The following is a 25,031-nucleotide window of genomic DNA, read 5'->3' as shown; positions in this document are numbered from 1 at the left end:
CCCCAGCAGCGGTCGGATATGTCGGAAAGTGGGTCCCAGGAGCCGATGACGCGGCCCAGCAGACCGCCGGTTGGCAACCGAGTGACGGTGGTGCTGGGCGCGCAGTGGGGGGACGAGGGGAAGGGCAAAGTTGTGGACCTGCTGGCGCAAGACGCGGACATGGTGTGCAGATGTCAGGTTGGTGTTGCGTTCACTTGTCCCGCGCCGTGGGTTAGGCAAAAATGTCAACCTGCTCCCGTCTCGGTGGCTTCATTCCCTTCATTTTTTTCACATCTCCCCCAAGCTAACCATTTTACTGGGTTGCTGTCCAGCATTATGAGACACTTTGTTGTCAATATGGTGGGTTTTTCTGCGAATGTCACCTTGAAGTCTTGCTAGCTGATTTAGCTCACCTATCTGAAGCAGGTCTTTGAAGGCACCTTTTGGGCTCCTCTGTATGCTAGCGTTGCACAAGCAAGAATGAGAGATGGTAACGACGACGTGATCTTAGTTCACTATTTGACTGAGTCAGACTCCAGACACTAACATTTGGAACGGGGAATATAATTCTGATCTTCATAACATCACATGATGCCATCGGACTCGTCATAACATCAAATTTCCCTCCATTAGCCAACATTTTTGACACCCGTTCATCAAAAATTCACTTTTGTCACAAACTGAATATGTAACAATAGCTTTCCCACACTTTTGTTGAATATATTTTAAAATGACAATTGCATAGTAAGTTAGTAAGTCAATCATTAGGTACAGATCATAACAGTCAATACCCCCCAAAAATGAAAAAAACTTTATAAGGCTAATATTGTGCATTATTCCCCTTTTAATCTGCCATTTTAAACACCTAAGCCACATATACACTTTGGACACATATATGAATGTGGCAAATGTACAAATGAAAATACAGATACTTTAGGTGCACTATAGAGTCAATGCCAAACAAAACCTCCCTTTATTTACGCTAATATCGTACGTTATTTCCCCCATAATCCACCATTCTTGACAAGTGAGCATCATTACTTACACTTAAATCATATATATTCAAATATGGCAATTGCGCAGTTCATAACAAGATGTAAGGTACACTAATGAGATCCAGTACAAAAAAAATGTGCCTTTTTGTAAAACTCACATTGTGCATTATTTTCCCAATAATTTACCGTTATTGAGGTGTAATCAGCATTTCATATACTTGTCACATATATTTGCATATGACAATTGCAGAGTTAACAGTGTTGCAATGTGGTGTTTAGAGTGGCGTGACGTGTGCCATGTGTTGTTTCAAGAGCTTTTTATAAAACAGCCACTGCCAGCACTCTTGGCTCGGTGGTGTTCCTCGCTGACGTGCGAGTCACACGGTGTTAACAGCAGTGGGACGTGGGTGGTGGGGGGCAGGGGATGTGACAGGCCGAGAGGGGGGCAGTGGTCGTTACGGTACACTGTCGTCGCCGAGGTGATTATTGGATGCACCCAAAGCCATGGAAAAGTTGTTTACACTGGTACACACACAAACAAAGTTGACACAGTGGCTGCAACAATCATGTTTTGTTTTCATTGAAATAAGTTTGAGGGTATGACTTGTACTAGAACAGACAATATCAACATTTTACAATTTCTTGTACTGCATATCACGTAAGTGGCAGGATTTGCAACTGCCTCAGGCTTTAGCCACATGTCTATAAACAAATAGTGTAGCTCAGCCTCTTGCTAGCAGACATCATGTCTAGCGATATGCTTTGGCATTTTGTCAGAACTTTTTATTGGATAATTTTCTGCAGATACATACTGAACCGTTGCACCCCTAGTAATACTGTTTTTCCTGAAATACTGTCTGTCTCATTTAGCGGCTGGGTGCGTCATCCCCTTGAGACTAGGAAACACCTTCCTCAAATAGGCACTTACTTTTTCCCAAAAGGAAAAATGATTTGTAACTGTACTGTACATACTGAACATTAAAGCATTAATTTATGAGCTCTATTGCAAACCAAAACAGCAGCACCTACAAAATCTTACTCATGTGATCACTCCACAGTGCTCTTTATGATGCAGGCAGCTTTGAGACTTATTGGATCTGCCCAGTTTACTATTTATTGATTGTTGCCATTTCTCTGTTTATCCATAGTAGTTATTTTGATTTTGTTCGTAATATTGTTAAATATTATTCCAAAAACTCCTTGGTACCAATAAAGGCTAATTTGTAGGTTCTCCCCGTGCCTGCATGGGTTTTCTCCGGGCACTCCGGTTTCCTCCCACATCCCAGAAACATGCATGGTAGGCTGATTGAAGAGTCTAAATTGCCCGTAGGTGTGAATGTGAGTGCGAATGGTTGTTTGTTTCTATGTCGCTTGCGATTGGCTGGCTACCAGTTCAGGGTGTACCCCGCCTCCCGCCAGAAGATAGCTGGGATAGGCTCCAGCACGCCCGCGACCCTTGTGAGGATAGAGGGGTACAGAAAATGGATAGATGAATGGATTATTCAAAAAATGCATTAATACAAGTCAATCATCTGCAGCTGAGTAAGTCAAAAAGTATTAAACATACATTTAAGTGTAAAAATTGTAGCTAAACACACGTCCATCAACTGACTGTTCCATTAGCACTAACACTAACTCGACACGAGGTGTTTACACAGACTAATGTTACAACACGGGAGCATTTTCGCCCGGAGAGTAAGCGAGGATACACAAATATGGATGTGAGACGCATCTTCAAACAACAAAAGATCAACAAAGCGGCAGGCCCGGACCACGTGTCCCCATCCTGCCTCAAAGTGCGCGGACCAGCTCGCTCCAGTCTTCACTCAGATCTTCAATAGATCTCTGGAACTGTGCGAAGTTCCATCCTGTTTCAAACGCTCCACCATCATTCCAGTCCCCAAGAAACCAGCAATCTCGGGTCTGAATGACTACAGGCCTGTCGCTTTGACATCTGTGGTCATGAAGTCCTTTGAATGTCTCGTGCTGGACCACCTCAAGAGTGTCACAGGTCCCCTGCTGGACCCCCTGCAGTTTGCCTACCAAGCGAACAGGTCTGCGGATGATGCAGTCAACATGGGACTGCACTTCATCCTAGAACACCTCGACAGTGCGGGGACCTACGCGAGGATCCTGTTCGTGGACTTCAGCTGAGCGTTCAACACCATCATCCCTGAACTCCTTTCATCCAAGCTTCTCCAGCTCAGCGTCTCACCTGCCATCTGCCAGTGGATTTACAGCTTTCTGACGGGCAGGACACAGCAGGTCAGGCTGGGGGAGGCCACCTCATCCACACGCAGCATCAGCGCTGAGACAGTTCTACACAGCGGTCATCGAATCAGTCCTGTGTTCTTCCATCACAGTCTACAAAAAAGGACAAACTCTGACTGCAACGGACAATCAAAACTGCTGAAAGGATTGTCGGTACCCCCCTACCCACCATTGAGGACTTGCACGCTGCCAGAACTAAGACAAGGGCGTGCAAAATCCTCTCGGACCCTCCGCACCCAGGTCACCAGCTCTTCCAGCTCCTTCCCTCAGGTCGGCGCTACCGATCAATGCAAACTAGAACTAGTAGACATTCCAACAGCTTCTTCCATCTTGCGATCAACTTCTTAAACACCTGACCTACAATTCCATTACAACATGCTGGCAATTTTTTGACTTCGTTGTCACATTTCTGTGGGGCCAATTATGTATTACTCGTGCACTCACTGTAGTTGTCTTGACATGCTGCACTATTTGCATATACTGGCCACTCAGGCCAGAGTAGCATCTGCTCCATTTGCACACTGATTGAGGAGTATCTGTAACATTTGCACAACCAACATTGTCCCAGATTATCGCACTACTCGTCACTTTAAACCGCATACACTCCTTGAAGTCTCAGCGCCCTTTGCACAATGGTCATTGCACCGGACTATTGCAATATTAGTCATTCGAACTGCTCTAAGTGCTAGAGGACTCTGCATCTTTTTGCACAATTGTCAAAAACTAAGTAAATAATGTACCGGCATTACCAGATAACTAGCAACCCTTTACTGCTCAGTGACAGTTTTTTTTTGTCAATGTCTTTCTGTCTCCAAGTGTTCTGTAAATTGACTGTCTGTTGTCGTACTAGAGCGGCTCCAACTACCGGAGACAAATTCCTTGTGTGTTTTTTGGACATACTTGGCAAATAAAGATGATTCAGATTCAGATATGTAACGTTACATAACCCTGTTCGGAGAGTAGAAGTAGACCTTCACGGAAGCCACGAGGATCAGAAACAAGCTCTCCTTTTTTCCCGTCAGTATAAGGGAGGGGGGGGGAGGCACTCTCACATTCTGACTTTGATTTTGACTTACGACTCTACACTGCAGTATTTCTGTCTGCAGAAACACTTTCCGGCGTCTTTACAAGCCCATGTTTGGGCCATGACGAGCCAATGTTGACACGATAAATGCGTCAGCCGCTTGTCAGACAATACCTCAAGAGGCGGGGGGTTCAAGGCGGTTGCCAACGCCGTCGGTTGAATCTGTTCACCATAACACCAACGTGCCGCCAAGAAACCGCCGTAAAACAACGCCAGGAACAAAAATCTGCTTGACATTCTTGACATGGTTTTTCAATTCATTCTGAGAGTCATAATTACATTTTAGATTACATAATCTGCGACGATGACTTTGCGTTCCTGCAACACAGATTATAACTAGTGATAACATGGAAAGATAAAAAAAAAAAAAGTGATTTTCTTTTCCTTCTTTTGCTTTCGGTCCAAGTAGAGGAGCAACACACCAAATTCTTTGTTAAGAAATTAGCAAGGATTACACAAAGCCTCAGACAAAGATGTGCAATGATGAAATATTTTTACTTTTTGTCATTACAGTCTTGGGACCAAATTGGGTTAGTAAACCTCCAATTCCTTTGTTAGCAAGGATTATGCCAATTTCTAGTTTTTTTTTAGTTCATATTTAGCAAAAGCACAGATAACAATGGCCGGCAATGAATTTATGTTTACTTTGTTGTCATTACCATCTGATTGTATTGGATCCAAATAGGGGAGTGATCCACCAGGTTCTCTGATAGTTAGCATGGTTTGCACCAATGTTTTTAGTTAGTTAATTAGTTAGTTAGCAAGGCTTATTTCATTACGAAAAACTTTGTCAATACAGTGTTCCCTCGATTAATGGGGACCAGAACCCCCCGCAAAAGTTGAAAAACGGCGAAGTAGGATTTCGCAGGGGCACAGCGCTTCGGCGGCATTGTAAGGGCTTGCTTAACTAATAAAAAAAAATTGTCGCTTAAACAAAAAAAGTTATTGCGAACACAACAGCGTGGACGACACTGGCGAGACACAACAAGGGAAGATGCTGGGTGAGGCTGCGATGATGCGCAGCCAATCAGTTCACGGGATAAATCCACTCATGCTCTCATTGGTCGATGTCGCGCCGGGAACCAATCACGCTCTTTGTGTGAGTGCCCGTACAGTACAGGCATGTACAAAGCCTCTGAGTCAACTCATCTCTTTGGTTGGCATGCAGGGAAACCTTCTCTCGCGCGCATCAACGTGAAACAACGCGTCTTTCCGCAATATGGCTGCCGATACGGCTGTATTTTAAAATGTGTTTAATTGTTATTATTTTTTTAATGAATATTTTGGAAAAAACCCGCGAAGCACTTAAGCCGCAAAACGTGAAGCGTTAGAGCCAAATAGGGCACTGACCCAGCAGATTCTTTTTTTGGTTAGTTAGCATCTCCTGATTCAGCATAATTGAGAAAATGTAACAAATAAAAATGTATTTGTTTCATTGCTAGCTTCATAGGCATCTTGCTGTTGAACTGTATGTCGCATTTCCACACCCCTCTGTGATGATCTTTACACATTTTCATCTCAGAGCACCGTGGAGAATCTCGTAAGTATCCTGAGTTCTACGTGGGGCGCTGGGCCGAGTCGTAAACGTCTTTAAAAGGGCAAGCCATCTGCTTCGTCGTCTTTTCCCCCCTGCTCTTCCTTTGGGGTGCTGCTCTCCGTGTCCAGGAATAACCAGAACTCCATGTGGTCGGAGCACATGCTGTGCTCCATTTATCGCCTCGGGCTCCTTTGAAAAAGGGAACCCATCCTGATCACGGGTCAACTCAGCAGCTCTTGAACACTTTCATTCAACATTGAACTTGTCCCAACAAGTGCCAGGATACCTCTGTTATTACATTGCAACATTTTCAGCCCTGGTGGAGGTCTAACATTCTAGGTTATGCGTTTACATGCAGCTCACCTGCTCTAATCTAGACATCTGACTACGTTTTTTTTATATCGAGCAGTTGACTTGTAGCTATTTGTAAATACTGCTTGTTGCTACCTGCTAAAATGTTCAGTCTGCATTCTAGCACAGCCAAACAAAGTTACAGAACGTTTCAGTCGGGCCTCTCCTTAAGTGTTTGTCTGTGTCTATGTCCTCTGCAGGGTGGCAACAACGCGGGACACACAGTGGTGGTCGACTCTGTGGAGTACGACTTTCACCTCCTCCCCAGCGGCATCATCAACCCCAAAGTCACCGCCTTCATCGGTGCGTTACGCACACAACACGACACGTCCACACCGCCCCTTTAGTACCACCTACAACACACCCTTTAGTGCCACTGACATGCCACCACGTTGGTGCCGCCTCCCTAGATTGTTTTACAAGATTACTTAACTATATAATTTGTTTTTTATATACCTGTGGAGACTAAGCACAATGTAGAGAGTCTCTTTTAACTGTGAATGCAGTCAATGAATGGGGCTATGGTTGCCAATGGCCTCTCAAATATCCACACTCCTTTATTCTCGCCTGCTTCCTCTCTATGCATTATTGTAATATTGCTTCCTTAACATTTCCGCCATGTTGTTTGTGGTTCAATACAAAATAATACTTACTGTCACAATATCAATTTAAAAAATACCTATATGCGTGCTAAAAAAAATGTATTTTCTCTCCATGCCTGTGTAGATTCTCAGTCCACACTCCTTTATTCTCACCCGTTTCCTCTCTATGCATTATTGCAATATTGCTACACCGGCCAGAGGCAATCTGCTTCTTCCTTAACATTTCCCCCATGTTATTTGTGGTTCAATACAAAATAATACTTACTGTCACAATATCAATTAAAATAGATTCTCAGTCACCCAGCTCATGGTAATCCACAAAAGTTTTATCGAAGCAACCGGAATCTTGTTTTTTTGAGTTTTTGTTTTTCACTTGTTTTCCGAAAATATTCAAAAATGGCTTTTGGCAATTATGCTATTAGGCCAACGATATGCGGAGCCTCAAAACTTTGTTTCCTAATAGAACACCAGCGTTCAAGTTTTTCTGTTGCAGCATCGCTTTTATAGGTATGCGGTGGGGAGTTGCCGACTGGAATTGGTTTATGATTGGTTTATTCGTGTCCAGTTGCGTCACATTTCTTTAGTGCTACCTACACCACCCCTTAAGTCCCACCAACACACTGCCCGTTTAGTGCCACCAATAACACCAATCTTTTGTGTACACCACCCCGGAAGTGCCATCCACTCACCACCCCTTTAGCACCACCTACACCTTCCCTCTTTAGTACCACTTATGATGCTCCCCTTTGTACCACTTACACCACCCCTTGAGTGCCACCGACACAACGCTCTTTTAGTACTGCCTAATGCGCCCCTTTAAGTGCCTCCTCCCTTTAACTCGCCTCCAGCATATTGGTTTGGAAGTGAAGCCAAAAGTCAATTCATCTGTTCATCTGCAGTAGCTTCATTAACTAATGGAGTCCATTGTTACACTCTACACGCAGATGCACTTGATGTGCGATATGTCGATAATTTAAAGACACATTTGAGTTCTGAACTGCCATTTTTATAAAAACTAAAATGGGTTTCTGCTCTTGTTCTTTCTACACCAGGTAACGGTGTGGTGATCCACCTCCCGGGCCTGTTCGAAGAGGCCGCAAAGAACGAGCGCAAAGGCAAAAGTGAGTTTACTTTGCTCAGCGTGAGTTGACGCGTGTGACGCTGCTTCAGTCTGTTGAGTGTCAAACTATATTTGGGGGCGCAGGTCTAAAAGACTGGGATAAAAGGTTGATCATCTCAGACAGGGCGCACATCGGTAAGTCCCGCGTGCAGATGTGTGTGACTTGCTTCAAGTTGTGTGTGAGCGTGTGTTTATGTCTTCTCTCTCCCTCCTCCACAGTGTTTGACTTCCACCAAGCTGTGGATGGTGTTCAGGAGCAGCTGAGGCAAGAGCAAGCTGGCAAGAAGTAAGGAATGTCCATGGCTACCACACATAAACACACGATAACAAAATATATTCTTGAAGAGTGTGATAAACTTAAAAGAATTACACATTTGATGTAATGTGCCTGGGCGTCCCTGCTGAAGCTACTGCGACCCGACCCGGATAAGCGGTAGAGAATGGATGGAAGGATGGACTATACACTCCCCTCTAAAAGTATTGGTACATTAAGACCAATTTTATTTTTTATTGCAGACTGAAAGCATCTGGAATTCATTCATTTTCCGTACTGCTGATCCTCATTAGGGACGCGAGCGTGCTGGAGCCTATCCCAGCTGACTCTGGGCGAGAGGCGGGGTACACCCTGAACTGGTCCCCAGCCAATCACAGGGCACATATATACAAACAACCAGTCACACTCACATTCATACCTACGGGCAATTTAGAGTCTTCAGTTAATGTTTTGGGAATGTGCGAGGAAACCGGAGTACTCGGAGAAAACCCACGCAGGCACGGGTAGAACATGCAAACTCCACACAGACGAGGCCGGATTTGAACACGGGTCCTCAGAAGCCAACCAGTCGGCCACTTGCATCTGGAATTGACGGAAAAAAATTCTCAATTTCAGCTTGTATTTCTTGGTATTTTTCGATCGGATACAGAACTTAAAAGAGAGCAGTTTTTGTCACATAACACCATTTGTTAAGGTGAGCAAAAGTCTCCCATCCCTAGATTTAAATCGAATAGAGCATGCAATTTTCCTGCTAAAGAACAGTCTGAAGGGTAACCCCAGCAATAATCATGAAAAAACATCACAAAAGAAAAATCCCAGCATTTAGTTTTGTCAGTGGGTCATCAGCTTGATGCCCTCCTAGTCCTACACTAATGTCTTTGCAGATAATTTTCTCACGGTGCTTAAAATGTTTGAAAATGCCAATGATCAGCGTTTTCAGTGTTTGAATACAGCATGAATTTCTGGACCAAACGCTTGAATGTGGAAATATTTATCTGACTGAATAGTTTTCATAAACCTGCATATAAAATTCAGAATTTATGTTTGTTAATATCGTCGTACCAAACTAATGTATCTTTAGTTGTAAAACTGTTAAGGGTGTATGTGAGGAATGTCGAGTGGGAGCCCCAACTAATTCCTGTGGAAAACTGGCCCGTCTTCATCTGCTTAAACCCCTGGACACTCAGCCTGTGTGTGTGTGTGTGTGTGTGTGTGCGTGCGTGCGTGTGTGTGTGTGTGTGTGTGTGTGTGTGTTTTAGAGAGGGACATTGGGAGAGTTAAAGCTTTTAAAGGCTTGGGTGGAGGGCTCAAGGCAACTAGTTGGTGTCTTTCCAACATCTCCAGGCAGCGCTCCGATCTCTCGTGGTCACACAAGACGAGTCGCACGTTGCCAGAACTTTCAAACTTTGAAAGAACACAGACATGAAGCAATACAAATGCCCACAGAGATACATTTACAGGGCAATGGAAACTACAACAACAATAACAAACATACGATCAACATCATAGAATAGCGATAGCGATACATGTACAGTGTACCGAGTTCTCACACATTCCAACAAAAGACTGTGAAAGTTGAGGAACACTCAAAAACACCTGTTTGAAACATTCCACAGGTGAACATGTTCATTGGAAGCAGGTGAGTGTCATGATTGGTAGTATAAAATGAGTTTCCCCGCAAGGCTCATGTGTTCACAAGCAGAATGGGGTGAGATTCAAAACTTTGCGAACAACAGCGATAGCAAATAGTTCAGCAGTTTAAGTACAATGTTTCTTAACATACAATTGCAAGTAATTCAGGGATTTCATCATCTACGGTCCATAAAATCATTAAGATTAAAAGAATCTGGAAAGATCTCTGCACATAAGCGGCAAGGCAGGTGACCTTTGATCGCTCAGGTGGCACTGCATTAAAACTGTATAAAAGATATGGCTACGTGGGCTCAGGAACACTTCAGAAAACCATTCAGTTAACACAGTCGCTACATCTACAAATGCAAGTTAAAACTCTACCATGCAAAACAAAAGCCTGTATCAACAACACCCAGAAACGCTGCCAACTTCTCTGGGCCAGAGCACAGCTGAGATGGACTGATGCAAAGTGGAAAAGTGTGCTGTGGTCTGACGAGCCCGCATTTCAAATTGTTTTTGGAAATCATGTTATGTCCTCTGGGTCAAAGAGGAAATGGACTATTATCCGGATTGTTATTAGCGCAAAGTCCAAAAGCCAGCACTTGTGATGGTATGGGGGTGAGTTAGTACCCATGGCATGAGTAACTTCCACATCTATGAAGGCAATATTAATGCTGAAGGGTACATAAAGGTTTTGCAGCAACAGGATGCCATCCCAGCAACATCTTTCTAGGGAAGTCGGAAGTCATGTGTTGCAGGCATCAAATTAAAAATGAGTGAATATTTACAAAAAAAAAAAAAAGTTATCAGTTACACCATTACATATTTTGCATGGTGTATTCAATGGAATATAGGTTGAAAAGGATTTGCAAATCATTGTATTCTGTTTTTATTTATCATTGAAATTGGGGTTTGTATGATTTAAAAAAAAAAAAAAAATGTCATTTGTTTATTTGAGAATCTTTCTCTTATTGGAGAAGTTTAGGATTGCAATTTTTTATTTGTTCCATGATTGGACAAACATTTGATGTTGCACTTTCCTACATTGAAAACATTAAATCAGTTATGTTGCGGATTGCAGTTTACTGTTTGCCGTCGGGATCGGTCCCTATCGCTCGCGAATAGCGGAAATCTGCGAATAATTGACACTTCCCTAAAAATCCCATCAATTTTTCATTATGTATTTTGTTCCCTTACTAGACAAGCTATACACTGTAAATCCATCCATCCATCCATTTTCTATAGCACTTGTTCTCAGTAGGGTCGCAGATGAGCTGGAGCCTATCCCAGGTTATTGTGGCATGTGTCCATTTTTACATTTTTTTTTTTTTTTTATTGCATACCTTCTTTTGAATTTACAGATAGCAGATTGTAGTTTTTTTTAAATGTTATTTTATTTTGCCATTATTTCTGTTCCTGATTAGACAAAAGAGACACTATTTTGCATTATGTTCCCTTACGGTAGTGATTGTGAACCGAACCTTTCCATCTACATGTGCCTATAGTCACGCTTTTCCTCTTTGTATCCTTTAGTGTAGACGTCAGAAACAAAAAATGATTAGCAAAACACACTTGTGCCGTTATGGTCACTCCCAAAATTGGACTTTCACTCCAAACGGTAAAACTTTGGAGGTGTTCTACATTGGAGGTCTAACATGTCTTATTAAGGTGACAGAGCATTTTAGATAGCTGCACTCAGTGCCAGGGTTAATGATGAAACCCAATAATGTGCAAGGATCGTTTGCATGCGCGTTTAGCCAATTTCCCACGTACTAACACTCTCTTTTAATAGTGTGTGTATCATATTAATGGCCAGCAAGCTGAAAAGGGAAAATGCTGTGTTGCTAAAAATTTAGCAGGTGATACTGACGTGTCAAGAGGTATTTTGTGGTCAATCAAAATCTGTTTCTCATGGACAGATGCTAGTTCCAATTATTTAAGCTTATCCTTTATAAGGTGGTAGTCAAATTGGTCTTTCGAGGAATAAAAATGCTAAAATGAATAACGTAATGTTACTTTTGTCTTTGTGTTTGCATTTCTCAGCCTGGGGACGACAAAGAAAGGCATCGGTCCGGTGTATTCTACCAAGGCGGCACGCAGCGGCCTCAGGATATGCGACCTACTCGCGGACTTCACACACTTCTCCGAGAGGTTTGCGAGGCTTTGTTTTGCATGTGTGTGTTAAACCCTTTGAAGTATTGTAAAACTGTAACGTAACAGTGTTTCCAGTATTAGCGCAGTCCTCCTTCGCCCACGCTGTTCCTGAGGTTAAGGCCTGTTTAAGACAGAAAACTTGCAGCACGCGGAAGTTAAGCATACATTAAGGTGTTCATCAGAGGGAGGTCTATATTTGTACACATTTTTCTTTCAACTCCACTGTAAACTTTAGCTTTACAGATGCCATACTGTGCATGAGATGTGTGTGGTGGTAATGACAGCAAACGTGCAAAATCGTGTCATTAACGTACTGCATTGCCTCATCTAGTAGCCGGTTCTGTTTGTTTACTCAACTCAGTACCAGACTGTTCAGAGTAGGCCTCTTTAGAACTTTTTTTGTTTTGTTTAAACTTTGCCATAATCTTCAGCTTTACAAGTTCCATATCTGCTGTGTTTTTTCCAGCAAGCATCTAAAGCTTTATCTTTAACCTGATGTAATTCCTCATATAGTGGCTGAGGCTTTTTATTTACTCAACTGCAGAGTGCATCTAGGTGGAGGCCTTTACTTTTTTCAACCCAACTGCAGACTTCAGCTTTACAGATGCCATGTCAGTTGTGGTAATAACTGCAGGCATGCAGGTATGCTTAATCTTGAACCTACCGTATTTCAGCACATGGTGTATAGAGACATATACTCAACTGCGTAGGTTATGTGGCATCTACTAGGGTTAAGGCGTTTATTAGGGGGGAGGCCTTTATTGTTACACATTTTTATTTAAAGGCGCCTAATGCTTCATCTCTACAGAGGCCATGTCTTTTGGGGTAATGGCAACAATCTTTAACCCAACCTTATTTTGTCACATGATGTCCAGAGATACAGTGTTTACCAACTTAATTGTGGAGGGTATTCCCCCCACCCCCCCAATCTCCATAGGTTATGGCATTTATTAGGGGGAAGGGCTTTTATTTGTACACATATGACTCTAAACTCCACCGTAAGCTTCAGCTTTACAGATGCCATGTCTGCTCCAACTAATGGTGGCTGCCGTCTATTAGAGTGAGGGCAACTATCTAGATTTGGGGTTTTTTCATCAAAGAGCCTCTTTATTCCAATTTTTTTTTTTTTAATGTAAGACTATCCTTATGTGGATAAGAAGGTCCATCTTGTCAATTGGTGCAGGTATAAAGTCTTGGCCCAGCAGTACCAGGCCATGTACCCTAGTCTGCAAATAGACGTGGAGGGCGAGCTGGTTAAATTAAAGGTAACAGCTGGAAAATAATACCAATAGTGAACCAAAAAAATATCAGAATACCCGTAAACATGTTTTGACTTTTTTTTCCAGGCTTACGTGGAGCAGATCAAGCCCATGGTGAGGGATGGTGTCCACTACATGTACGAGGCGCTTCACGGGCCTCCCAAAAATATCCTGGTGGAGGGAGCCAACGCGGCGCTTCTGGACATCGACTTTGGTCAGTACTCAAACGTACACGTGAAAGCATGTGCATGTCTGCTGCGATTGTGTACGTCTAACCTTTTACAGTAATCCCCTGCTATATCGCCGTTCGCCTATCGTCGATTTTTCTGTCAAACGTATTTACTTCGTTCAGGTATTAGGCAAAAACGTCACGATGAGGGCCTGTGTGTTTTTTGTCGTGTGGCAGTAGACAAGGCAGTCAAGCCGGCTAAGTTGCCAGGAGGAAAAGGCTTCAGCGACATGACACACGATAACGTTCTTGACCTCATCGATACAGACCCAAAAAGTGTGTTTAAATTAGGTACAGCCTGATTACAGAGGGGTGCAATGTATGGACCGCGCCATACTTTCACGTGAATGGGTGCCAGCCGAGCCTTTCATTTAGCCACACTTATCATATTCATATTTTTCTTTACAGTGCGATTTTTCTTATGGAAAACACAAACAAATGTTGGCGTCTTTTGAAGGGCTGGAACGGATTAATGGCATTTCAATTCATTTGATTGGGAAAACAATTATATGATTTGTAAATTAAGTTACGAGCTTGGTAACAGAATCAATTATAGTCGCCAGTCAAGGTACCACTGTATTATTATATACATTTTATGCTTGCAAATTAGTTTTTGTTCAAATAGGTTTCCACGGTGTTTAGTTTAAATGTGTTAAATGTGGTAGATTTTCACCTTTTGCGGGTCACTCCCACGATGATCACTGTACATGTCTCGCCCTGTCATATTTCCGGCGTCATCTCGCTAACATGTGCTCTAACCACCCAGCCTCGCTTGCGACAAACCACAGCTTGGCCATGCTGTTTATGCGAACGGCATGACGGTAAGTTTAACACGTACACCTGGGCGGCTTGCGCACGCTCACCCCGTTTGCACCACGTTGGTCTGTGCATGAGCACGACACCCACTCATAATCATTCACAATGACAGCACCACGCTTTCATTTTTGTTTTGTTTTTTTTGTTTTTTCAGGAGCAAAATCAGAGGCAACGTTATGTCTTTAAGTCAACCTTTTGCTACTTCATCAGCAAAACGACTTTCCTTTTCCTTTCAGTTCAGATCCAAAATAAAGGTGCTGGGTTGGTTGGTGCTTGACTACGCATAAACTTCAAAACCGACATAACTTGAATGATTGCACATGGACCGAGGAGGATGCCGTAAAATCTTTGTGCAGATCTAGTTAAAGGTGTGGCTTGAGGAGGAATTTCACCTTTTGCCATTGCGGTCCACTTGCATTGTGCCAAAACAGGCACAATGACTGCAATGGAAAAAAAGCTTGTTGTGTGTGGCAATTGGCATGTCTCACAATGCACAGCGCCACCTAAGTGAATTTTGTAAGCCTAAATTATGTTTTGGGCCTTGGTGGAGGTCAGTCACCTGTTTTTTTTTCCTGTTTTATGAAACAATATAGTAAACCTAAGGTGTTGCGCAATTTTCTTCTTGGCAGAGTTCAGTCTAAACCCCATGCTGGCAGTAACTGTGGTGCTATCAGGGCAAAGTGTCCCTCTCGTGACAGTCGACAAATGTCACATAGCAGTAGGAACAACAGCATCAAACCTTCCCTTCCTTTGTCACTTGTTTGCCAAAAGTCCCTGAAATGATTGACAGAATCATGCTTTTCCACAACACGCCTGCTGATTTCCACGGGAAAATGACCCCATGCCCTTTCGATGAGACAACACTCGGTCGGATGTGCTGCATGTGGGTGTCAAGGCAGTAACATTTCCGTCGCATTTGCCTTGACTGCAGCAAAATCAGTGGAGCCACTAAAGTCACAATCAGGTCGTACATTTCGGAAATATTATATGCATAAACCCACAAGATCTCAAGAGTTGACGTGTGGTGAGATGGCGAGAGCTCTGCCCGTCAAAGGATCAACTGTGCATGTTTGGGTTTTTCTTTGGCTTTATTAACATAGGACAAGAATGTAAATGGGAAGTTAGACTACACCATGTATTGTCACTTTGTCTGAAGGGTAAAGTAGTCTTTTACTACTTGTTACTTTTCATCTCCACTCCTAATATTTTTGTATTTTTTATTTTTTTTACATTTTGCTGTAGTTAACACCTTTTTATGTACGCGTGGGTATTAAGAATGTTCAAAAAATGGAAATGTTTGAGTCGATTTTATAACACCAATCACATTCACATTATGCCGTCATTTATCTTAATACTGAGTTGTTGTTTTACTTAAACATTTTGCAGTGGTTGACCTCTTTTCACTGTTGTGCAACATTTAAGAATGTTAAAAAGTGAGATGCTTGAGGCGACTTAACAATGCCAATCACTCATCTTTAAAGTTAAGACTATTTTATTTTTACATTTTACAGTGGTTAACTTTTTACACTTAACAAGGTAACGCGTAACAATTAGGATGTCAAAATGTAGGTGTGTGAGGCCAATTTGCAACGTGAATCACCTTCGCGTTACGTTGTCTTTCATAGTTAAAACTGACTGTTTTGTTACAGTTTTTACGTTTTACAGTGGCTAACTTCTTTGTCCACTTGTGTGCCACCTAAGTTACAAACGAGATGCGTGATGTGACTGACACAAATCACTCTTGCCTATCATCTTTGAAGACTATTTTTGTTTTGCAGTATTTTAATTGTAGTCTTAACTTATTTTTACACTTGTATGACAGTAAATGAAAAAGATAAAGGTATAATGGCAAGAGGGTGAACCTGGAACAGATTATTTCCCATTGTTTTGTTTTTTTTAACGTAATGATCTCGATTATTTTTTTTTTTCTCTCCCTCAGGCACATCCCCAGGCCACTAATGAAAGCCTTCTATGCTACTGATTATTATGGGCTGCATAGGCAACATTCGGTCTCGTCAAAACGTTATTTTACGTGACAGAGTCGCAGGAGGCTTTTGAGGAATGTTCGACATAATCGGAAAACCTCCAGTGCAGTCGGCTTCTGGTCACACGACACGACCCAGCTGGCCTGCCAACTATATCAGGACGCGCTAAAATAAACAACGTGCTATGTCAACACCAATGTTGGGAAGTACTATACTTTTTGTTTTTGTTTTTCAGATTGCTGTGTTGTATTTATTTTTTTGACTACTTTTTACTTTTACTCCTACGTTCAACATAATCCATGCTTTGTACTCCTTACGTTGTCAAAATTGGCTATTTTAAAAATATCTGTGGATGATGAGATGTAAAAAAAAAAAAAAAAAATAAAATAAAAAGACTTGTTTTTTTCCTTCCCTAAGTGTCTGATAGTACTTAAGTACAGACTGAGTACCTTTGTCACCTCTGCTGTACCATTGTCATAAAGCTCATATTAATGACCATGTGTCATTTTCAGGGACGTATCCGTTCGTGACATCGTCCAACTGCACGGTGGGCGGGGTGTGCACAGGCCTCGGAATGCCGCCACAGAACGTTGGCGAGGTTTACGGCGTGGTCAAGGCCTACACCACCCGGGTGGGCATCGGTGCTTTCCCCTCGGAGCAGAACAATGTATGTCAACAAGCAAAGCTATCTTTATACATACATATATATATATGTGTATATATATATACACACACACCACATTTTTTTTTTTTATATGTTGCAGAATTTAAATATGTAATACTGTACTGTAGAATTGGACAAAGTGGTCGAATCATAAGGTAAACCTATAGACGATTTGTGTCAAATATGTGTGCCTTTACTAAGGGAGGTTTGTGATACTTTTTAATACTACCAAATCAATTTATCAAAAGTAAGAATTGTTTAGTTTTTGATGCCGCCCTTGTGTTGGCGCTCATACGTGATGCGGGCATATCGAATACGCTTCTTTTCAAACAGCACCTTCTAGAGGAGGCTTGGTGACACTGCTGTTGATTAAAAGCAAGTGTGAAGCGTTTTGAAATATTTGTAACGATCAGAAAATTATTGTAATACACTGCATTATTTTGGGATTATTTTTCGAATTAAAGTTTTTATTTAAAATGAATTTATTATATTTTATTAAGTATATTTATATAGTAACAGTACTTTATTCCTTTTCTATTTATAATATCCTTTATTTGCTGATTTACTGGCAGAAATAAAAAAAATACAAAACTAAAATGTATTGTAAATTATAATTAAAATAGTTTAATTTGTTGTATCTAGCAGTATGTTATGCTTTTTCTTTATTTACATTGACTTTAATTAGTAAGTAAAATCTACAAATTTTAAATATTCTCATGATAATGAATAATTTACTTAGATTTATTACTTTAACAGGGGAATAGACTGTTTTTGTTCTTTATCACCATGCTAATTTACTGGCAGAAATACAAAAAAAAATAGAATATAATTGAATTTATGATTGCATTTTGAATTATGTTTATTATTCATTTGATTTGTAATCCACTCATGTAACAGTGTAATGTCAGTTTTCTATTGTTATGACCTTTTCTTTGTCAGCCAATCAGGCAGAAATCACATGGCTTTACTGCCTTCCAATTAGGGCTTGTGGCAACCATTTTGACTTAAGTTTACACGACCAAATATGGTTCAACTGCTTATAAAAGGCAACACAAATGATTGTTTTTTTTTTTTTTTTTTTAACTTGCTCAACCAATATGCACCCACGTTGTCGCCTTCAGGACATCGGCGAGCTGCTGCAAACCCGTGGCAAGGAGGTTGGGGTGACCACGGGCAGGAAGCGGCGCTGCGGTTGGCTCGACCTGGTGCTCATCAAATACGCGCACATGATCAACGGCTTCACGGCGTGAGTTCGCCACCTTTTCACACGCATGTTATTTAGGCAATATGGGCTAAATCCCTGTACTTTCACCAGTTTAGCACTGACCAAACTGGACATACTTGATGTCCTCCCGGAGATCAAAATAGGCGTGGCGTACAAAGTGGACGGCCAAACTATACCGCACTTCCCAGGTGAGCAACGCTAGGAGAGGTTTTTCTTTTTTCTTTTTAGACTAGAGAAAAGGTGAAGCAGTGACATGCAAGTGACGTGATTGTGTGTGCAGCCAATCAGGAGGTGCTGCTCCAGGTGGAGGTCGAATACGAGACGCTGCCCGGCTGGAACAGCAGCACAGCGGCCGCCAGGAGATTCGACGAGCTCCCGGAGAACGCCCAGAATTACGTGCGCTTCGTCGAGGAGCACGTCGGAGTGCCTGGTATGAATATACACAAAACAAAAATAACAGAACTTGCCAAGGCTTAAACAAGAATCTTCAACGAGGATCTCAATAGATGTATAGAAGATCCTTCGATTTGAGCCACTGAGAACTAGAATGGGGTAACTCCATTTTTCAGGACTTCATTTTGCAAGAGAGCGATTTAAAGTTTTATGGCTGCAATCAAATCTGGGGGCATTTTACATTGGTGATTTATATGGCAATTATGACTCCATGTGGATGCTTGTTTTTACATAACTACATACATATTCTGTCATTTTTTTCAAATATAAGGGTTTTGGTTTTTCATAGGCATATGGGATCCTGTTGCTTGCAATTGTATCCACAACTGAGGTACTGCCATCATCTCAAGTTCCATACGTTGGATCCTTGTCAGTGTCATCTTGGTTTGCCTGAAAATGTATAAAAGGGGATTATAAAAATAAGAAAAAACAAAGTTGATTGCAATAGTGTTATAAATCCAAACATCTGTCAAACCTATCAACATTTTATGGAAGCTTATACAAAAATATTTTACAACTGGCACCCAAGCTAAAGCACTAGTTGGTTTCTGAGTCTTCTATCTATTTAGGAATATCACTTTCAGGGACGCTTTTGCGGGAGGTGAAGCCTTGTTTCATCGGTGGAAATGGGAGTTGTCACTGAGTTGCACTGATGAATCAGCAAAAGTGCTGAGTGCAATGGAGGACTGCCCTCTGTATATCAAAATAGAAGGGAAAAAAAACTTGATTGAGACCAATATTCATCTGAAAGATGTTCCTTGTCTTTGTTAATGTTTGCACTTTAAAATGTTAAAATGGAGTGAGCCCTCACTAGTTCTCAGTGGCTTGTTTTTCATAATAACAAAAATATATATGAGGGGACCGGTCAGTTCAAGCAAAAAAAAAATCCTTGAAATTGCCACAGATGCATTAGGATGAGGGGCCATATTTATTTCCGTAAACACACTGCACGCATGCATGTCACTTCACGGACACATTCTGTTCACGGTAGAAGTTGCATTTGTTTTTGTAACGTGAACCACCAAGGCACAATTCCTTTGGTCGTCTAGTATGGCATATATACATTTTGACACTTCGTCAAGTCCTTTTTTTAGGCAGGGTTGACTATAAGTTCAGGAAATGTTGTCCGAGTATTATAACACCTGTACTTGGCCTTTCGAGAAATTTTGAAGTCGTGATTAAAACTAGGAAGTGTTCTAGGTCATAAGTGGTGTTGTAGTGAAAAGGTGAAAACCCGAACGCAGTGAAACATGGAAAACAGCGGTTCCATCACCACTCAAAATGCGCGATCAAGAGTCTGGCTCGATGAGTGACCACTTTCGACCGCCACTCAGCGGTGGATACACGTATACCTAGTATATGAACAGTATATGGCGCACAAAAAAAGACAGACTACTCATAAGCGCCCGACAACAAGTGCAACCATAAAGCAGATGTCCTTAACAGACGCATTCACAAATGTCACATAGTATTAATAGCAACGTGACAAGTGGCTGCCATTATTGCGGAATTTTCTCAAAAGAAACATGGTATGAACACTTCAAGCGTCTCTAAAATGTGGAATTCCACTAAAGATTACATGGGGACGTCCTCGATAGCTACCAATGTTTAAAAATTCTGGTAGATATAGTTATAAGCAGAGACAGGAAGACATTTTGTGAGTTTTCCGGTACTGACCCATCTGGTTCTGTTGTGTTTCCCCGCAGTCAAATGGATCGGCGTGGGCAAGTCTCGGGAGTCCATGATCCAGCTCTTCTAGATACCACAAACAAACATCCTGTCAGCCTCTTCCCATCTCACACACACACACACACACACACACACTCACACACTCACACACACACACACAGCCTGACTACCTGACTGGACTCTCTTGATTCCTGACGCAACTGTCGGATTGGCAAGGCTTTTACACACTGTACAGTCAGAGCATCTTCTATGCCGGGATTTTAAACCTCATTAGCCATTTGTACCAGACCCTCAATAAGTTCAGCATACACCAGCGCCATTAACACGAGAATCGCGCTGTGCCTGTCTGTCGTCGCGTTTTAAAGATGCTTTGTGTTTTATTCTGTCAGTCAAGTGGATGTGGCAGTTTCCTCACATAAATGTAAAAGGGATCTTTTAATATTGAACTTTTTATTTGCAGTAAAAAAAAGAAAAAAGGCTCTACCAAATACATATTTTAAATTTGTAGCTGGTGATTTCTTCCATGTTACACACACAACACATGCCTCTTTGTTTTTAGGTATTATTTTTAAAGGGGTGAGTTTGCCTTTAACCACCACAGAGAATGTGGTGTAACTCTTTTACTCACTCTTGGTTTCGAAATGGAATTCCTGTTTCTCTCTTTTTGTTTGTTTGGTTTTATTTGTTATTTAAATCAGTCCTATGGGTCCAGGGCAACTGGAGCCTGACACTCACTATCATGATTTTAAGGCCTCCATACTCACAGTGGAAAAAAAAAATTACATGTGGAAAACATGCTGTGTTGCTCATTTGAAAAAAAAAAAATATATATATATATATATATATATGTAAGGAAAAACACTACAGTATGATAGGAACCATGACAGAGTGATCATAGAGTTGTAACTAAAGCATTCTGATAAAATTAATAATTTTCCTAGTAATCAATTTGAACAATTATGTACTCTATTACAAAAGAGCCACCGAAGAACACATTCACTCCCATTCACTGCGTGTCCCTGAACGCACCGCTCGTTTTCACGCAGCTGCGACGCGGCTGTCATGAATGGGTTGCCAAATACAGCTTAAATCCGTTGCTATATGAAGGCTGCTATATAGTGTGTTCAGACGGGGTTGTCCTGAACAAAACCTGGCACTCTTGAATGAAGATAAACTTGAGTTCAAAAACCGTTCTTTGACGCCGCAACATTCCTGAGGCAGAAATGAAAGTTCAGTTCCCCTTTGCACAAAATATGAACGAGTTCATGAACTTTTGTTCATTGCACTCATTCAGGCACAACACTGTTTTAATATCTCAATTGACTCTCGTACCAAAATTTCAACATTTTAGTTGTTGCTCTTTACAATAATAAATTGATCACCATCTAAAGGGGACATTTTATGGAAAATTGACTTTTTAATATTTGTATACAAAACGTTGGGTCGCAGTGTGCCTGCCCACCCTTTAAGTGTGAAATTAAACAACCAAGTCAATCTTTTGAATTCTGCCTATTTACTCAAATGTGTTTATGAATGAACCCTTCTGGCTAATTAACATAATAACCACCCCTCACACTGATAATCGCAGCCAGTGACAGCTAAACCGGATGAAGATCCAAAGTGGAAGAACCATACATGGTGTCTAAAGTTATGAACTAGATCTACTACTTTGTACTGACTGTGAGTAAAACATTTTTATTTTACAATTTCCAGTCACCCTAAGACGCCTTTTGTTTCGGTATGTATAATTCTTGTTAAATGTAGTTCCTAAAATGTCTTTCTTTTTCTTTCTTTTTTTTTTTTTTTTTAAATGACTCGTTGGACGCTTTTAGACTGGAGATGCGTTCAGGTCCCGTAAAGGCAAGATGTCGTTTTGAACAGGAGATGGCGCCCCTCGACTGCAAATGATGGAAAAGCTCAATGACCGCTGTACTATTGTTGGGGGATTTTGCATTTGTCTGAAACGTGAACATGTAAACAGTACAGTGCACCTGGAATTTTTCTACATTCGATGCTACAACCTTATTACTAATTGGAATATATTCTACACACAAAACCAAATAATGACTGATTTTCTTTTTCTGAAATATTGTTTGTTTACATGTACATAAGTAAGCCTTTTCTCCATACTTCTGTGATGCATCTTTTGTCAGGAAATACTGCTTCAAGCCATTTTGACTCTTTGGGCAGTTTGGCCAAACCCTCATCAGGTTGAATGGGGAGCATCTGTACACAGCCAGTTTCAGATCCCAGTTGGGAGACGACACCAAAAATTCACAACCTCATTCTGGATTTAAAAAAAATAAAAAATTTTTAATTTTTTTGTCGAAGCTGAGGGGAAAATGTAACGACGCAATCAGGCTAGCTTATCTAGAGCGGTCTTTCAAGTGATGCTGTTGTGTGCTCGACATTTTGAACCACAACTTCACCTGCGGCTCATTTGCATGCACTCACTGAACTTCCCGTCCACATTTGACTACATCTGAATGTGACACAAAACATGCACAGATGTGAGCCAGACAGTATTTTTTTAAAAATTTTTTTTTTTTTACATACTGAACTTGAATGCAACACAAAGGGCCACAATGGAGCCTTTTTTTTTGGTGACTTTTGTTGCAGGCCAACTGCTCACCTCGCCCAATTTTCCATGTTTCCTCATCATCTATCACACCACCCCCTGTCATTCAATCCCCCACCGCTGCACCCTCCACCCGTCCCTCCTCACCCCTCATTTGAATCCACAGTGAGGCCTCTTTGTCCCTTGGGCTGCCTCTGCATTGTGCACCCAAAGAAGAGACTCGCTACATGGACAAACCAATGAGTTTCCCCCCCCCCCCTCTTCGGACCGCTGTGGCGGTCAGGCGCTCGCACTGACTGCTGAATTTGGAGGGTGGAAAAAAAGCGCCTGAAAATATCCTCTTGAATGGAACAATCTTTACTTTGTGGTGTAAGTGGGTGTGTGATCTTCTGACCCGCATACAAAGGCCTCTATTGATGAGGGGAATTGGAACTCAGCCATGTTCAAGTGCTCCAGAAATGTGTTTGTACATGAACTACACACTGTTTATGGGAGTGTTTCATGATTTGCCGCTGTGGTATGGTTATGGAAATTAGCATTTGACTGCAAATGCGCACATCAGACCAACAGGGTGACTTAAGTGGGTGTTTAAAATGGACGCTATACTGTGTTTTAGGCTGGCAGCGATTAAATAGCTAATATAAGGAAAATGTACTTAAATTCAATGTATTCGTATCATTTATAGTTAAAGACAACATCTGAACGTCATAAAAAGTGTTTGACGCTATATTAAACAGATAAAATATACACAATATAAAATAGGATATATTTTTCCTATTATATATTCTATAAAATCTGATTTTCACAGATACAAAGTGTACTTCTAAACAAATCCTAAAACAAAATAAAATAAAATAAAAGTATTTTATATGGTAACCAAACTCTATTTTCATATTTACACATCTAAAAATGTCTTGTCATGTACTTCTATTTTGAAAACTAAAAGTATTTAAATATTTGGATGATAATACTAATACATTTCAAGATGTTTTTTTTTTTAAACGTGTGCCCTTCTAGATTAATATCACCAAAGATGAAAATCCAAGATGAATGAGACATTTTCTGCTCTTATCTTGAATTGTTTCATATTTTGACAAACCCCCTATTATAAATGGTTAAAGATTTAATAGCACAACGAGGTTCGACTCACACAAGTAGGTGAGACGCGGTGGGGTTTTCTTTTGAATCGATTCTATATTCTTTCAATTTTTCACGCAAAGCGCTCTGTATACTTACTTATTGGTGACATTTTGATTGTATGTATTGACCAGCACCATGTACTTGTCTTCTCGGGTCCAGCGGTAGTGTTTCCCAGCTGACCCCCTGACTGACTGACTGATTCCCGTGTGGAATGCACAGCCGTAAATGTATTTTTCTTTTTTTAACCCTCTACCCCGACTGTGTGTTTTGCCTCCTTCACCTGCCTCCATTTTTCTCCTCGTCACAGAACCCAAGCTGCCCCCTCCCACCTCGTCGCCCCCGTGCTCCAAACAAGGCAAACACAACAGATGTGTGAGCAGCGACACCCTCAACAGCTGTCAGCTCCTCTTCCCTTCTTGACCCCACACATAAATATCCTCTCCTCACAATGTCGCCTGAGTAAAAGGTGAGGAATTCTTCTTTTTTTTTTCACAAAGCAATCAAAAAGGAAAGAACTATTTCAGTCATTCTCAAAGTGCGAAAGTCAAAATCCCTGAATTAAACATTCAAACTGTATAATGTTACAAACATTTTTGGGGGGAAATCAGTACAGTACATTTGTTATGTTGAGTTCAGTTTATTTAACTTTTGAGTACAATACATTGTCACTTAATCTTTAAGAACAGTTTGTTTGTCAACATACATTTATTTAGGTACAATTTTTATTTAACTTTATTGTGCAATGCATTTTAATTGAATCATTATTGAGGTAGTTCCCCCCCCCCCCCCATTCCCCCCCTCTATTTAAAGATGAACCTAAGTCATTTATGTTTTGTTTCTAAATGCATTACATATGTTTGAAGGTAAGTGCTGAAAATGTGTGCAAAGACTGAGAAAAAAAATGAGTACTGATTTGTTGAGCTATAGCTTCAAACACTTTTTTTTTTTTAACCTTCTAAATGTTCAGGATTTTTAGGGCAGGAATAAAACAGGG

The 25,031-nt window shown here is 41.2% G+C and overlaps 1 protein-coding gene across 1 annotated transcript; it reads left to right on the top strand.

Moving 5' to 3' along the window:
• The first annotated feature begins 18 nt into the window (after positions 1–18).
• Positions 19–20,824, top strand: adss2 (adenylosuccinate synthase 2). Its single transcript, XM_061790754.1, has 13 exons — positions 19–177; positions 6,418–6,520; positions 7,872–7,940; positions 8,024–8,074; positions 8,159–8,225; positions 11,889–11,996; positions 13,183–13,264; positions 13,346–13,472; positions 16,801–16,955; positions 18,074–18,198; positions 18,268–18,365; positions 18,458–18,607; positions 20,337–20,824. The coding sequence occupies exons 1-13, from the start codon at positions 19–21 to the stop codon at positions 20,387–20,389; spliced, it is 1,347 nt and encodes a 448-aa protein (XP_061646738.1). The 3' UTR covers positions 20,390–20,824.
• Positions 20,825–25,031: the final 4,207 nt, after the last annotated feature.

The sequence above is a fragment of the Phyllopteryx taeniolatus genome, chromosome 11, assembly GCF_024500385.1.
Source record: "Phyllopteryx taeniolatus isolate TA_2022b chromosome 11, UOR_Ptae_1.2, whole genome shotgun sequence".
NCBI lineage: Eukaryota > Metazoa > Chordata > Actinopteri > Syngnathiformes > Syngnathidae > Phyllopteryx > Phyllopteryx taeniolatus.
Note: the sequence above shows the minus strand (reverse complement) of the source record. Positions and strands in the feature narration are given on the sequence as shown.

Bases quoted from the DNA above. Each gene is read 5' to 3' on its own strand.
- adss2 (XM_061790754.1), top strand. From the start codon at position 19: ATGTCGGAAAGTGGGTCCCAGGAGCCGATGACGCGGCCCAGCAGACCG. The intron at 178-6,417 runs GTTGGTGTTGCG...TGTCCTCTGCAG, and splicing joins ACATGGTGTGCAGATGTCAG to GGTGGCAACAACGCGGGACA. The intron at 7,941-8,023 runs GTGAGTTTACTT...TTGGGGGCGCAG, and splicing joins GAACGAGCGCAAAGGCAAAA to GTCTAAAAGACTGGGATAAA.